The 14763-nt window shown below is 44.6% G+C and overlaps 2 protein-coding genes and 1 pseudogene across 3 annotated transcripts; 1 reads left to right on the top strand and 2 right to left on the bottom strand.

The window, feature by feature from the left end:
* Positions 1-189: 189 nt before the first annotated feature.
* LOC112883259 (monothiol glutaredoxin-S12, chloroplastic) lies at positions 190-2220 on the bottom strand. Its single transcript, XM_025948533.1, has 2 exons — positions 1826-2220; positions 190-1004 (listed from the first exon to the last, which is right to left on the bottom strand). Exons 1-2 carry the CDS (start codon positions 2177-2179, stop codon positions 498-500), a joined length of 861 nt encoding a protein of 286 aa, XP_025804318.1. The 5' UTR covers positions 2180-2220; the 3' UTR covers positions 190-497.
* Positions 2221-2788: 568 nt separating this feature from the next.
* Positions 2789-14198, top strand: LOC112881273 (annotated as a pseudogene).
* LOC112883185 lies at positions 11609-13853 on the bottom strand. Of its 2 annotated transcripts, XR_003226767.1 has the most exons (3): positions 13446-13853; positions 12450-13345; positions 11609-12357 (listed from the first exon to the last, which is right to left on the bottom strand). XR_003226767.1 is itself a non-coding variant. In XM_025948445.1 (2 exons), exons 1-2 carry the CDS (start codon positions 12549-12551, stop codon positions 11974-11976), a joined length of 486 nt encoding a protein of 161 aa, XP_025804230.1. In that variant the 5' UTR covers positions 12552-13439; the 3' UTR covers positions 11609-11973. The 2 variants fall into 2 exon arrangements, 1 of the variants encoding a protein (XP_025804230.1); XM_025948445.1 differs by lacking the exon at positions 13446-13853 and having other exon boundaries at positions 12450-13439.
* Positions 14199-14763: the final 565 nt, after the last annotated feature.

The raw sequence follows: 14763 nt of genomic DNA, 5'->3' as shown, positions 1-14763 counted from the left end.
AGGAGAATGTCATCACTCAAAATAATATTAATAGACAACTTCGTAAGAAAACATTGAAACAACAACTTCCACTTTTGCATTAAAAAATTATAATATTAATAGACAACTTCCACGTTTCATCAATCCAGTTACTCTACTAAAAAAGTATTACTGTACCAAAACCAGTTTTGCATTAAACTGCCATCAATCTAGGAAACATATTCTTTTAACATGATTACATGAAGCTACAAATTCTTCATGTCGTACAGGATCTGAAGCAATGACAAATATACAGATAACCTCAAACTCTAAGCCTCCCACAGAAATATCCTGGTATTATCACATCAGTAGGACTGCAGCGGTACAGCCTCATGAAAATCCAAATGAACATTTTCTTAGGCCAAGTAATTTTGTGCTACAACGACTTAAGAGGATTACAGCAATGTGGAAAAAGAGAAGCTTAAAGTTCTCAGGTACAACAGTAAAAATGGTCAACGAGCATACTAGAACTTCCAGCACTATTTCTGAAACAGGGCAGAAAGCTCCCCTTTTTCAGCCATGGATGAAACAATATCGCAGCCTCCCACAAGCTCCCCTCCAACAAAAACCTGAGGAAACGTCGGCCAGTTGCTGTACGTCTTCAGGGTATCTCTTAACCCATGGTTGTGTTCCTCATCAAGCACATCAACAGTTACGAAATCCACTCCATGTGCTTCCAAGATACCTACCACCCTTTGAGAGAATCCACACTGGGGAGCACTCCTTGATCCTTTGATGAAGGCTACTACTTTGTTCTCCTTCACCAGACGATCTATCAGCTGTTCTAGTGGGACAGCCAGCTGAACATGGCGACCAGGTGTCAACCGCAAGTCCGGAGGCCTCTGCGGGGCACTTACCCAAGTGTAGTTTCCCGCAACATTCCCTGGTGGCGCCTTGCCTGTGGATTCTATATGTTCTTCCATCCATGATTTCCAGGCATTAGTAAGGACCGTTCGATCTGGTATCTCCTCATCTGCTACTGCAACCTGCACATGTCACAATAGTGCAATCATATTTTCAAGCACTAAAGCAAGAATAAAATCATATACAAAAAATTAGGAATTGTTCTGTCCTTTTCAACAGATTTATCTTATGCAGAATAGTGCCCATACTGGTTAATAACACATGTCTGGATTCATGATTCCCTCTATGGTACCCAAGATCAAAATTTTCATGAACTAGCACCGTGATCAGTTAAAACAAACCGATGGTAGAAGTAATCAGAAACCATACGTCCAAAAACCTGCTATAAAGAAAGGCCCTGTAACAACCATAAAAATTACGTCCACTGTCCTAACACAAACTGCAATGTATGCAAACTACAATATCAAATAAACTGGAATTCACAATGAACGCCATGTCTCCCTTTAAGAGCCTGCGGATGCCTGTTGAAAATATAATCAGGTTCCATCTCATCGTGAACGGGGCAAATGAAGTGGCCAAGGATATCGAATGAAAAATGGTTTGTACTAAATCAAGTAGCATGTGTATCATGTCATGGCAATGTTGGCGATACATCAATCAGCTATTACTGAGGACTGCAGAGAAATCTAGTAGCCTAGCATACTGATTTTTCCAAACAATGAAGTGCGAAAACAGATACAGCTCCTTGAAGTGGAGCGAAATCAGTGTGCCATCATAGCCCCAAATTAACACTATCCGAAGCTCACACATGACACACCAATCTATGAATCTATCTGTTTCCAGGCGAGATTAAATGGGGGAAACTAACCTAATCCTGTACGTATGGTAGGAGCATACGGCTTACTACACAGGAACACATGGTAGTGCTGCGATTGGCAAGTACCTTGACGGAGGCGCAGAGGTCGGCGGGGACCTTCCGGCGGTGGCCCTCGAGGCTGGCCCTGACGTTGCGCGAAATCCCGACGAACTGCAGTTCCCCGGAGGCGTCGTAGACTCCGTAGACCCCGGGCTTGGGGGGCAGGGCGTCCTCCTCGACCAGGGGCTGGGTGGGCTCCGGGGGGATGGGCAAGGGGGACGCCTCGGACAGCTTCTTAAAGGCGGCGACGGCGAGGGGGCGTGGGGCGCGGTGGAGAGGGAAGCGGAGGGTGGTGGAGGAGGAGAAGGAGGAGGCCGCGGCGGCGGGGGCGGAGAGCGGAGGGAAGGCGACGCGGAGAGCAGCAGCGGTGGAGGACGCCATGGGTGGATGCTGCTGCTGATGCTTGCGGCGAGTGGTTGATGTACTACGAAGGAAGGAAGCGAGGATGCGAGTCAGTCAGTCAAAGTCAGATATGGGCTTCGACCCGTAGAATATCGCAGAAGCAGGCCCACGCATTCGCTTCTCTGCTGGCCCACATCTGAAGACGCAGCCCAGGATCCAGCGAGGAGGGGCCCAAGAAGACTCGAGCGGGTGGCGCGGGGAGGCCGGCGCAGTTCCGCACGCTGCACGCCCCCGCCCCCGCCCCCGCCGCCCGCACGGCCGCGGCCACCGGCCAACCCCTCGACTCGCTGCAAGCTTCACTGCTTCGCTCGGCGGGAGCGAACTGCCGTGTGGCCGTGTGCCTAGTAGAATTCGACGCCGTGGTGCCCGTGGTGGGTGTGCCGGTGCGGCAAAGCCGCCAGCCGGGGCGATCGAAAAAGTGGCAGCATCTTTCCAGTCGCCAAGGCCCAAGGGCACGGCGGCACTGTTCGCCTGGCTGAACTTGGCTCGGCGGCTCAACTGCTCAAGTGACGAATGCCATCAAGGCATCAGGTTTTATGCGTCCCCGTTCTCCGATCCTCGGCATCAACTTTTAGCAAGCGTGGAAAAATGAACCGAGTGCTGGGAAATCTCTTCCCGCTCATTACGCTCTCGGCGACCCGGATGATGTACACTGATGCTCACGTCTCCGGCGGCGTCGGACTCGGCTCATCGGCAGTGCAGTCCCCTGTAGTTATTGCCCGGCACAGCCGCACCGGTTGCCAGAGCGGAACGTGACAAAAATAGCGGGCAACAGCCGCCGCCGCCGCTGCCTGCTCGGGGCTCTGACGGCGGCGCCGCCGGTTTCCGCTACCTGCCTGCGCTGCCCGGACCAGTCGTCAGCCAGGTTTGTCGCCTCTCACGGTCTCACCCGCCGCCGCACACTGCTCTCCCTCTCCGATACCTCTCTCATAGCCTCCAACCCGTCCTTTTGTTTTTCGATTCTCCCTGGGCGCAGGCTCGTTCGGGGAATTTTCTCCACGGTTGGGCCACCTCTCCTTCTCTGGTTCAGGACCAACAGAAGAAGGGGCGGCTCGGCAGGGTTTCGCTTACGACCTGCGACCGCGACAGCCGGAGTTGGAGGACCCCCGTCCCGCCTGCCGAAGTCGCTGGTCGTTGGCTGCACCTGCACATCGACGTCAGTACAGGAGGAGAAACCGACCTGAGGACCAGCAATCGGCCGTGCCCTCTCTGCCGGTGATGCCTTCCGCGCTCCGTTGTTGTTGCGTCAGGGTTAGGCTTTGTGTATGAAGTTCCGCCGTCCAGGCAAAACGCAGTGGTTCCTGGCTTTCTTCCTTCCGGGCTCGTTTTGCTAGTTTGATTTAGACTCAGCTTAGTTCCGGATGGTTAAACTTTAATTCCATCACATCAAATGAGAATCCTGTCATTTGGAAGTATTAAATAAAACTTTTTTATAATTTTTTTTTCACAAGCGAGTGCTAATTCGCGAGATAAATTTAATGAGCCTAATTAATTTATGATTTGCAACAGTGCTGCTACAGTTAACTATCTGCTGATTATAAATTAATATACATCATTAGATTTGTCTCGCGAATTAGCCTAAAAATTCTACGATTAGTTTTGAAATTAGACTTTATTTAATACTTCTAAATAATAATATTCTCTTCGATGTAACAGGTGATAGAGCTTGTTTGCCCTCCACAACCAAACACCTTATATTCTCATGCTTGTGTCAGGTTTGGGCCGGGATTGTCGGATTTGGGGTGTCAGTCAGAGCATGTTGCCTATAATTAACCAACCATGATCTGCACACGAAGTCTTAAACTACGCTACTAACATGAAAAAGGACGCGCGGATTCCAAGTCCGAACCCTCCTATTTTACTAGGTCCGGTCCTTTTTTTAATGTAATCTTGAAATGATGCCCTTTTGCTTCTTGTTCACTTGCTTCAGGAAAAAGGTCTCTAGCGATCTATATAAGTACTTGTAGCACCAAAATCAAAGTTATGTGCTTACCGAGCTCTTAGTTTCAGTTCTCGCCACTCTTCCCCTACTAACAGAGGGTGCAGGACCACCGCAACTTCAGGTCTCTTTTTTCTTCAAGTATATTTTCCAACCACATGTATTGATCTCTGCAGTTTTGTGTTGTGATAAATTCTTGTGTCCTTTTCTCCTGCTTTTTAGTATAATATGTAGCCCTCCTGCCGGTTCGTTTTTTTCAGAAAAAAGAGGAATTATTTTCCTTTTACTGTGTTGGTTTTGGACTTGACAGGGGAAGTACTTTGGTATGCTCGTCTGCTTTGTATTGGTGAATGGATGCCTCTTCTCGTGGAACAGTATGCTTACCATCGAAGATTACTATGTCTACCTCTTCCCAGTATGTGCATTTTTTATAGCACGTTATGCCCGTAAAGTTCAGTAGCATAGTGCGCAGGTTTGAAAATATGCTTTAAACCATTCAGTGCTCAAGATTTAACTGTTGAAATTCATTGAAAAGATAATCAAATTTGTCCTCAACTGATCCGGATCTGAACAATTAGATTACTAGAGATAAATTGTTGGCTTTCCGGTGCTCTTTGAGTAATGACGTTTTTACCATGTCACTATCGTTTATGGTTTCAAGCTTTTATTTCTTTAAATTTGTTTGAACCAAATGGCACGGGAAGGTAGAGAAAACCATTCAGAAAATCCTGTTATCACAAATCTGTGATGACTGATGGATGATATATTTCTCACTAAATGCAGAAGAACCACCCAACCAGAGTCCTCACGCCAGTATATCAGCCTTTTGCCCTAGGAGTAACAGCTCTCCTAACATATCACGAAGCAAAGATCAACACCAGACTTCGGATTCTGACAGGATATACACTTTTGTTCTTAAGTTCTTTTGCGATTATAATAGTAAGTGCCATCCTTTCTCCGAGGCAAATACAGATTCATCTCTATTAATTTGATGCGGCTATTGTGCCATGGCTTAGTATGGTTGCCACAAGTAATATATAGTAAAGCTATTGCATAAGTAATATATCTCGTACTTTTGGTGGGACAGGATAATACTTATCTGTAAAAAAATATAATTAGTATTAATATAGAAAGTGTTATCTATAGAAGAAAATTTTCTCATATTTGTATCTTTTGGTGGGACAGGAAAGGAATCAAAATTTGACAATGCATGATTAAAGATTCTTGTGTCATGTGCTGAACCCGGCCATCCGACAACCGCAAATATGAATCTCATATCAAAGTCACATGTTGCAAGTATGTTCTGTGATGTATATCCATGTCGACATGTGTGGTTAACCACCTCATCATTGGGAACTACGACCTGGACATGAGAACCATTTATAGCACCAATAGCACCTTTAAAATGAGGCTAAAAACGATCTTCTCTAAGCTTTTCATGTTCAGTGCTAAATGTTGGATCCTTAGGTTTGATGTTTTCTTTCCCCAACTTACACAAACATTTGAGAACCTCATTGAACTTCATATGAATGGTCCATGCTGATCGTACAAACATGTTCTCAGCTTGTGAAAATGATCGGGGACCTTCAACAATTCATAGAAACATTGCCAATGACTCTATTGATGTAACATTATGAGTGGATTTCAGATTATATGAAGAGACCAATAAATCATGAAGTGCCATAAAAACATCAAAGCTCATCATAAAAATATCTTGGGCGATTGAAGCATCTCATAACCCATTGATATCCAGTTTCTGGAGCATCTTTATCTCTATATTCACCTTTGTGCAAATATCGCTCATGGTACAGACTGCCTAAATTTCCAAGAACTGCAGCATGATGTGATAATTCAGATAGTTGAGATACAAATAGTAGAGACTGCTGCTCTTTTTTTGCTAAATCTTCCATGCTTGCATCCATCTAAACAGAAAGTGAAAAATACATAAGAGACATATATTGTTACACATGATATTGATAGTTTAAAGAAAATAGTGGTACAGAACCTGATGGTTCAAATCAACTAATGGTTCAAATCAACTAATGGTTCAAAGCAAAGAATAGCTCACAACATAATTATTAAAAGAAAATAATAGTTCAGATGAGTTCATGCAGCCTTCTTCATCTCCTTCTTGTGCTCTCTCTCGATAAAATCATATCTGCCTTCATTCGTTTCAAGTAAGAAAAGGATCCGTCTAAATTCCGGTTTCATGATCAACAACGTAGCTGTGTGCATTATAGAAGTTTTTTCTTGCACACCACACTCCTTGACCAACTTCATAGCATCTGCAATAGTAGGGACAGGGCTGGATGGATGAGCTGATGATGCTTCAACACTTGAGCCAATCTTGTCAGCTGCACTATCAATTTTCAGGCACGTGTTCTTATACATTCTAAAAAATGGACTTTTCTCCTCCTTGTCTTCAGCTGCTCCGCATGTTTGTTTGCGCTTCTTTCCGGCTGCTTTTGGTTTCTTCAAAGCAGACAGCTTGATTGCAGAACTATCATCATCTTTTTGTGCAACCTCTAACACACCGTCACTTGAGGAATCACCAGAGGAAATATCTCCCGAATAGAACGCAGTAGCTCCAGTGACATGCACCTTATCAAACAAGAAATGCAAATCATCAAGGTATTTTGGACCACGTTTCCGAAATCTCACATGATTGCACTTCACACCTCTCTCACTGTTGTTGCATCTATAAAAAAAAATACAAGGTTCAGTCAAACATATTATGAGTGCATTTTGTATTATACTGAAATAACATCTTATCTTACCTCAAGGTGTTCATTCCACCATATATCCGAGCAATCAACCGTTTGATTTGCCTCGTTCCATCTAAGACCAGTGGCAGCATTCTTCAATTCCATGAACTGTGTGTAATCTTTTTTCAAATTGTCCAATTTATTCTTCAATTGTGTCTTTACTCATTTCACTCCACACCTTGCTAAAAACTTTTCTTCCATATTCTTCCAACCATTTCTAGTGAAACAACCTCCAGGCCTATTCGCAGCTAAAATCTCCTCCTTACAGATATCAATCAAGTGCTTCATATTTGCATTGTCCCAAACTGCCTTCTCAGCCATACTTTAGTAAAGATAAATAATAGTTGCATTAGAAGGTACAAATATTATTTTTCTACCTTCATCAGTGCACTATATAATTTTACCAGAAAAATAGAGTTCATCATCCAGGCATTAGCAGACAAACAGATGACATGGATAATTTTCGGAAAACTTAAGAACAAGCACTGGGAATCATACATTGGCGCATGCTATGCTACTATATATTTTATGAAAAAAAAGATCACATCTTTGTTTCTATCACATAAATAGAAATTTTCATGCACCATTTAAATATCAGAACCTGAGGATTTTCAGTATTGAAACTATCTATTTAAGATACCAAACTTAGTTTTATAAGTCTTTAACCCAACATCACTAGACGATGATGAGCATTTGTGTTGCTTCTGTGCTTGTTCTGCTGTTAGGATGTTTCCATATTCTAGAACCTTGTCCAAATTATTAGAGAATAACACATTGTACCTCAATCTCATTAGTATTGTGGTCTTACTGGTGGTCAAATCAATGGAAGCATATCATTTCTGATCGGTGAGGCAAAGAGAAAAAGAAACAGGAATTGACGGAGAGGGAAGATAAAGAAGACATGAACCTTCCTAAATCCGTCGAGGGGCGGTGCCGGGGGCGGTGCCGCGCCGGGGGCGGGGCCGCGCGGGGGGAAGGCCGCGCTAGGGGGAGGGGCGGCGCCGGGGGGCGGGGCCGCGCGGGGGGGGGGAGGCCACGCCGGGGGGAGGGCCGCGCGGGGGGAAGGCCGCGCCGGGGGGCGGGGCGGCGCGGGGGGCGGGGCCGCGCCGGGGGGAGGGGCGGCACCGCCGAGGGCGGGGCCGCGCCTGGGGGGCGCCGCAGGGGGAAGGGGCGGCACCGGGGGGAGTGGCGGGGCCGGGGGAGCTTCTGGTCGTGCGTGAGGTGGAGAAGGGGAAAAGAACGAAGGGGAGAAGAAAAGAAACGAATCGGTACTTTCGTAACGAGTGGCAGTGGGTAATTTTTACGACTTCGGATCACCCTAACGCAGCAAAAGCAGGTGGCCGGCTGCTTTGCGATTTGCAGTGGTGGAAGCAGGCTGCGGTTGGAAAAGCAGGCACACTTTCAATGTATTTGGTTTGGATTCTACTTTTTCACAGCAGAAGCAGCCTACGGAAGCAGAACCAAACGCAGCCTTATACTATCATGTTCAACATTAGCTGGACGTGGCCACTAAAGGGCAAGCTGGAGTTGGAGAGTTTGTTGGCGTGTGTGTAATAAGTGCGGCATTCGGGATAGGCGATGCCCATGTTCAAGGTGGCATGGTTGGTGATCTGTCCTTGATGTGCCCAGAGTTCATTCAGGTGACCATTTCCAAATATTCTTGATGTTTTATGATGTTTTTTTGACTGATGGAAATGACTTTTGAGAGCTCACGTGATGGTTTGCGCAAAGGAGCTAGTATGTCCCATTCTCTTCAGCACTAGTTGAATCAAAATGCCCTTAAAAAAATCTGCATAGTTACCATCAATTTTCTGTGGGATTAATCTTGTTAATTAGTACAACAACAGGAATGATACACGTCCTCTCATCTCAAAACAACACAACCTGAAAAATAAACAGATGACAGTGCTCTGTTTATCTTCTCCACATACTACTAATTACTAAGCATTTATTTTTCTGACCAAATGTATTGAATTGCTTCATGCACTGTTATTCTTTTCGATATCATGCTTCTTTGAGCTGTTGTGTGTCCTTCTGTACACATCTGTCTTCCCCACATTGGCGATTGTGAAATATTATCGCTCAAAGGCAGCTTCTGAAAGTAGCAAAACCGTTGCTGGTGACCTAGCTGCTGCAGGAGTCCCAACTGAAGAAGATGAAATAGTATGCCTCATACTGATGGTTACATATAGTTCATTAACTATACCGATCTTCATGGAAATATAACTTGAACACACTAATCTCCGCAGGTTGAGGAGGAGCCAGAAAGATACGAGCGTTTAAGCAGCAAACAACTGTTGCTGCAAAACATGGATTATGCTCTCTATATCTTTCTCACATATGTCTTGACTCTTATCTATTTTCCCTGGATTCTTATCTGAAGACACCGGATCACACAGTCTGGGACCTTGGTAAGAATCCTTTCATTTTTGCAACTGTCATCGTCTGATATTCCACTTGACGATTTCCCCCCTCTGGTGTGTAATTTCAGGTATGCGCTTGTTCTGATCGCGATGTACAATGTGTGGGATCTCATAGGCAGATACGTACCCTTTATTGTCAAGATGACATCCCGGAAGAAGTGTATTACGGCAGCAGCCCTCGCACGCTTTATTCTCGTTCTATTTCACTGCAAAGTATGGCGATCAAGGATATATGATCGTTTTGACGTCCTTCCTGGGGTTGAGCAACGGGTATCTAACCGTTTGTGTCCCTAGAGTATCTCCAAGATACTCTCTATTTTGTTAGCTAAATATGGAGATTGTACCCTCTTTGTAAAAATAGAAAAACCCCTAATTCAATGGGCTAGTTCAAGAGACTAGCTAAAACATAGGTTTTATATTCAAATCTGGGTCCACGTCATCTTTTTTTCTGGACTCCACCTCTTCCACCCGCATGTACTCGACGCCGCCTGGACGCCGCACGACGCCCGATCTCTTTTCCTTCGACGGCACCTGGATGGGAACGACGCACGCCACCTGGACGGGAACGCCGCACGCCGCCTGAACGGGAACGAGGGAGTTGATTTGAGGTACATGTAGGGTTTCTTTCGTATCCGTTCAGCATAGATGCCTTTTTTGATCATCCATGTTTTGATGCAGTTTGAAATCTTGGGTGGTTGATCGAGTATTGGACAACAATGTTGTACACTATGGATTCAGATGATGAATTCAATAAGTTTGTAATGGATGAATCTATTGGTTCCTCCTCTTCGGATGATGAGAGGAAAGCTGTTTTTTCCGGTGCCGTGCAAATAATAGTTGAGGATACGCTTAATCATTCAGATCGAATTGGTTCCATCGAGAGTTATGATGTAGTGGATCATGAAAGACTATTACACCATGGTCTTCTTTACAAAGACTATTTCTCAGATAAACCTACTTTCAGACCAAGGATTTTTAGACGCGGGTTCGTATTTGTGCCTACAATTATATCATTATTTTTAATGGCTTGTTTTTATAAATGTAGCTAATTTTTTAATTGTGTCATGACATAGGTTTCGGATCAAAAGACATGTATTCATGCGCATAATGAATGCTACCATGACGAATATTTTGTGTAGAAGAGGAATGCGGCAGGTACCCCAGGACTATCTTGTTTGCAGAAGGTTGTGGCAGCATTTCGGCTACTAGCTTATGACGTCGCAGCTGATGCTTTGGATGAGTATATTTGTATTGGTGAGAGTACCGCTTTAGAAACTTTGAGAAAGTTCACTGTAGCTGTTGTTGAAATTTTTGGAGAGGAGTACATGAGATTGCCTAATGAAGAGGATACTGCCAGATTATTGGCAATTGGAGCCAATAGAGGTTTCCCTGGAATGTTTGGGTCCATAGATTGTATGCACTGGGGCTGAAAAAATCATCCTACTGCATAGCACGGTATGTACCATGGACATAAAAAGGAGCCAAAAATTATACTTGAAGCAGTTGCGTCTAAAGATCTCTGGATATAGCATTCATTTTTTTGGTATGCCTGACTCACACAATGATATCAATATGCTTCAAAGATCTCCTATATTTGCAAGTCTCGCTGAGGGACAAGGTCCACAGGTTAATTTCAACATCAATGGCAATGATTATTCTATGGGTTATTATCTAGCAGATGGCATATATCCGTTGCGGGCCACTTTTGTGAAGACTATTCCAGAGCCTCAAGATAATAAAAAAAATATTTTGCAAAGGCACAAGAAGCTTGTAGAAAAGATGTTGAATGGGCATTTGGGTCCTACAATCACGTTTTGCTATTGTTCGTGGGCCGGCTCGCTTGTGGGATGAAGATTCCGTAGGATATGTTATGAGGGCTTGCATCAAAATGCATAATATGATTGTTGAAGATGAGAGAGATGAGTATACTGATAACTATGATTGCGACTATGACGATATGGGAGAAAAGGTGACAGTATCCCATACTGAAGCACCAGAACTTTCAGCTTTCATTCAGAATTACAAGAACATCAATGATAAGCAAACCCACACTCGGCTTTAGGTAGATTTGATCGAGCACCTGTGGAACAACCACCCAGATTTATACTCTCTTGATTAATATTTATTTTTGTTAGGGGGATAATAATTATGTTTGGAAGCCATTCTTTGTATTATATTTTTCCTATATATCTATTGAATCTTTCCTGGTTATAAAAGCCTCAAATCTTTCTTCATGAAGCAATATATTAATTTCTAAGTTCAGAATACCTGACAACATCCAAGGTCAAATATGTTAATTTATGAAGCAAGAAACTGCAGAGCTTGTTTCAGCTTCCCACCAGCATAAGAGAATAATTAATATTCTCATACAAAAATCTCATTAAATGGGGAGCAACAGGTTCAAACACAGGTTCAAAGCAAACAGGTTCAAAGCACATGTTCAAAGCAAACTATAGTAGTCTAGCAACCACAACGTCTTGCAAAAATCTCATCTTGGCGCCTTTCATAGTATTGCTGCAGTCTGTAGGTCATATTGCTCAAATTCAGTGAAAGAATCCTCTCCTCTTCTCGCTTCCTTTGGAACTTAAATTTTTCTCTCTCCAACTTGATTTTTTCCTCCAGCAGAGCAAAGGCCTTGATCTTTCTTCAAATCTTTCTGAGCATCAAATCTTTCTGAGCATCAGCTTCTTTCTTCTTTGCCACAAGATAGTCCAATGCTTCGATGATCGAGCACTGATGTAACTTCTTTTTCTCCGTCTTCTTTCCGTCCGGTCTTTTTGAAGCATCTTGTGCTGCTGCTGCTGCTACATGAACACCGCCAGTAGCAAGTGAGGACACGGGTACAAGTGATGACAGGGATGAGTTCGCCTTTGTCTTCTGTTTCTTATTACTATCTGTTGTTGTTCCACCATTTTGAATGCGTCTTTCCATCCACTTGGGCTTGTCCTTCAGAATTCTCCAGCAATGCATTAAGGCAAAGTTCCTGTGCTTCTTGTCTTCTTCCTTGAACAGTGCACATGCACTTGCAATCTGTATATTTCATACACAAACGTACACATGAATTTGAAGTTGTGAAAGGAAGGCATAAAAGACACATAATTTGTTTGAAGGAATATATGTACCTTGTCATCAACTGAGCAACCACTCTGGTTTCTATCCTGAATCCTGGTGACACATGAACAGAAAATATTCACATCATGTTGAATAGCCGACCAATGATTCATTAAAGAACCTTGTGTACGATCTGACTGGAATGACTTGTTAGCATGGTAATAATCATGAATTCTTGCCCAAAAGGAGCTTTGTGGTTGATCAACTCCTTAATAGGATCCATGTCCACATTTAGCCAAGCAGATACAAGAAGTCTGTCCTCTCTCATCTTTGAAATTTTTTGTTCTTCCCTGTGATCCTTTAGATGCAGCAAGACCATGATCAGTGGGTGTGTGTAGTAGGCGAAAGATATTGAGACTCTTCAACATCAGCCCCTAGTAGGTCTGTGAAATATGACTCTGAACTCATATCACTGCCACAACAAATGGAGTGTATATATTCTTATTCCTGCAGATCATTATCAATTATACTCTCCAATTTTTTTGCTATGCACACACTGAAAATTATTCTAACCAAGAATATCAACAATTCATCATCTCGGTGAACAAAGCTCAGGATCAAACACACATACAAACCATAAGAATAGCTATGAATCAGTGGCAGCGATTTTTGTTTATGGAGAATCAATGCCACTGAATTAATTTTCTAGAGAGCTAATGTAACTATTCTATTGCTTTCTGTAAGAAAAAATATTAAATTCTTCTAAGCATCTAAAAAATGGGACACTGAGCACTGCTAATGAATGATCAGTGATTACTTGAAAGCAAATCACTCTGGTTGGTGTTGTCCAAAGACCATCACATATACCATTCACCATGACATTTAACTATCGTTGCCCTTTTTCCATCAACACATCATGCAGTTCTTTCAGAGCAAAGAAAAATCCTAGCAGGAATTGTCTTGCTATCTGCTGACCAACCAGAATGGGCAACAGCATTACCAATTGATCAATACCTCATCTCAGTGAACCAGATCATCAGAAACGGTAAACCAGAGATTGAAATTACCATGGCTCATGTTGTCGCCCACCTCCGGACCGTCACCGCGTCTGGCGTCCGCATCCTCAAATCCTAGCGGGAACTCCTGGCCAGGAGATGACCCTGAACCCACCCGGCGGAGGCCGGCAGTCGACGCACCTCGGGGACGCGGCGGCCGGGACATGGCAACTACGGCGGCGCGGAGACTGGATCCAGGAGCTTCGATTTGGTGCCTCGGCAGACGAACCTTGGCGGCGATTTGGTGGGGGAACAACAGGGGCGCGCGCGAAATAGGCAACAGAAGTGCGGGAGCGGGAAAATCGGCGCGGGAGCGAGGGCCGAGCGCGCGGGAACAAGGGCCGCGGGCGCAGGCGAGCGGGGATGGCGAGCGAGCGAGGCTCGGGAAAGATGCCGAGCGGAGGCGGAAGGATAGCGAGCGTGGATGGATAGCGATTCATTTGCTGTACCTGTTGGATGGCGTTTTTTCTTTCTTTTTTCTTTTTTAGCTAGCTCAAACAAAATACAAGAGCTCTTGGAGATGCTCTTACAGAGGCGCCCAGGGGATAAAAGGCAAGTTTACCTCTGCTATTCCTCTTTCTGTCAGTTGCTTTCAGCTATTAAGTTATTTTAGATTGACGGACTGATTTTTCTCTCTCTCTCTCTCTCTCTTCGCAATGTTTTGTGCAGGGGCCAGAACAGAATGCTTTGGGGAATGTTCTTGTTGTTTTCCTCCTGATAGGACTATTCTCCGGCGTTGTGCACGATTGGTTATGGTTGAGATAGGGAAGGGCTGGTGATAACTGATGTCCTCAGAAAAGGGTGTTAAAAAACTCTATGCTATGTTTTCCCTGTTGGTGTATCGGTGCAGAGTAAACAACCAGTTAAACGGAATGGAGTTAAACACAACTACACAAGGGGATAAAGAAAGTGCCGGCCAGCCGCCGAGGCCTTGTCTCTGAATCTCCTTCGCGGGGGGTGCCTGGGCGCGGCGGGATGGCGACGGGACGGGCGAGCGGGGAGGACAGACGCCGGGCGCGGGACGGCAGCGAGGGTGCGCACTGCACACTGTTAAGAGATGCAGGGTAAATTTCACTGTTAGGGAATGCAAATCGGAGTTCTCATCAGCTCTGCAACTGCGAAGCTTGAGCAAGCTTGAGGTAGCAGCGGAGTGCCGGAACCCCGGGCCCACGATCGCAGTCAAGCCGATGCTTTCGGACAACGTCAACAGACCTTTGCTTGCTGCCGAAAATAGGCGCGCTGCCGTGGCTTAAAATGGTCACGGCAACTGTTCCGCCCCTCCATAGTCCGAACCAGGGGGAAAGGTCACGGGTCCCCTGCAGACGTCATT

The sequence above is a fragment of the Panicum hallii genome, chromosome 2 (assembly GCF_002211085.1).
Source record: "Panicum hallii strain FIL2 chromosome 2, PHallii_v3.1, whole genome shotgun sequence".
Lineage (NCBI taxonomy): Eukaryota > Viridiplantae > Streptophyta > Magnoliopsida > Poales > Poaceae > Panicum > Panicum hallii.
This window is presented reverse-complemented; position numbering and strand designations above follow the sequence as displayed.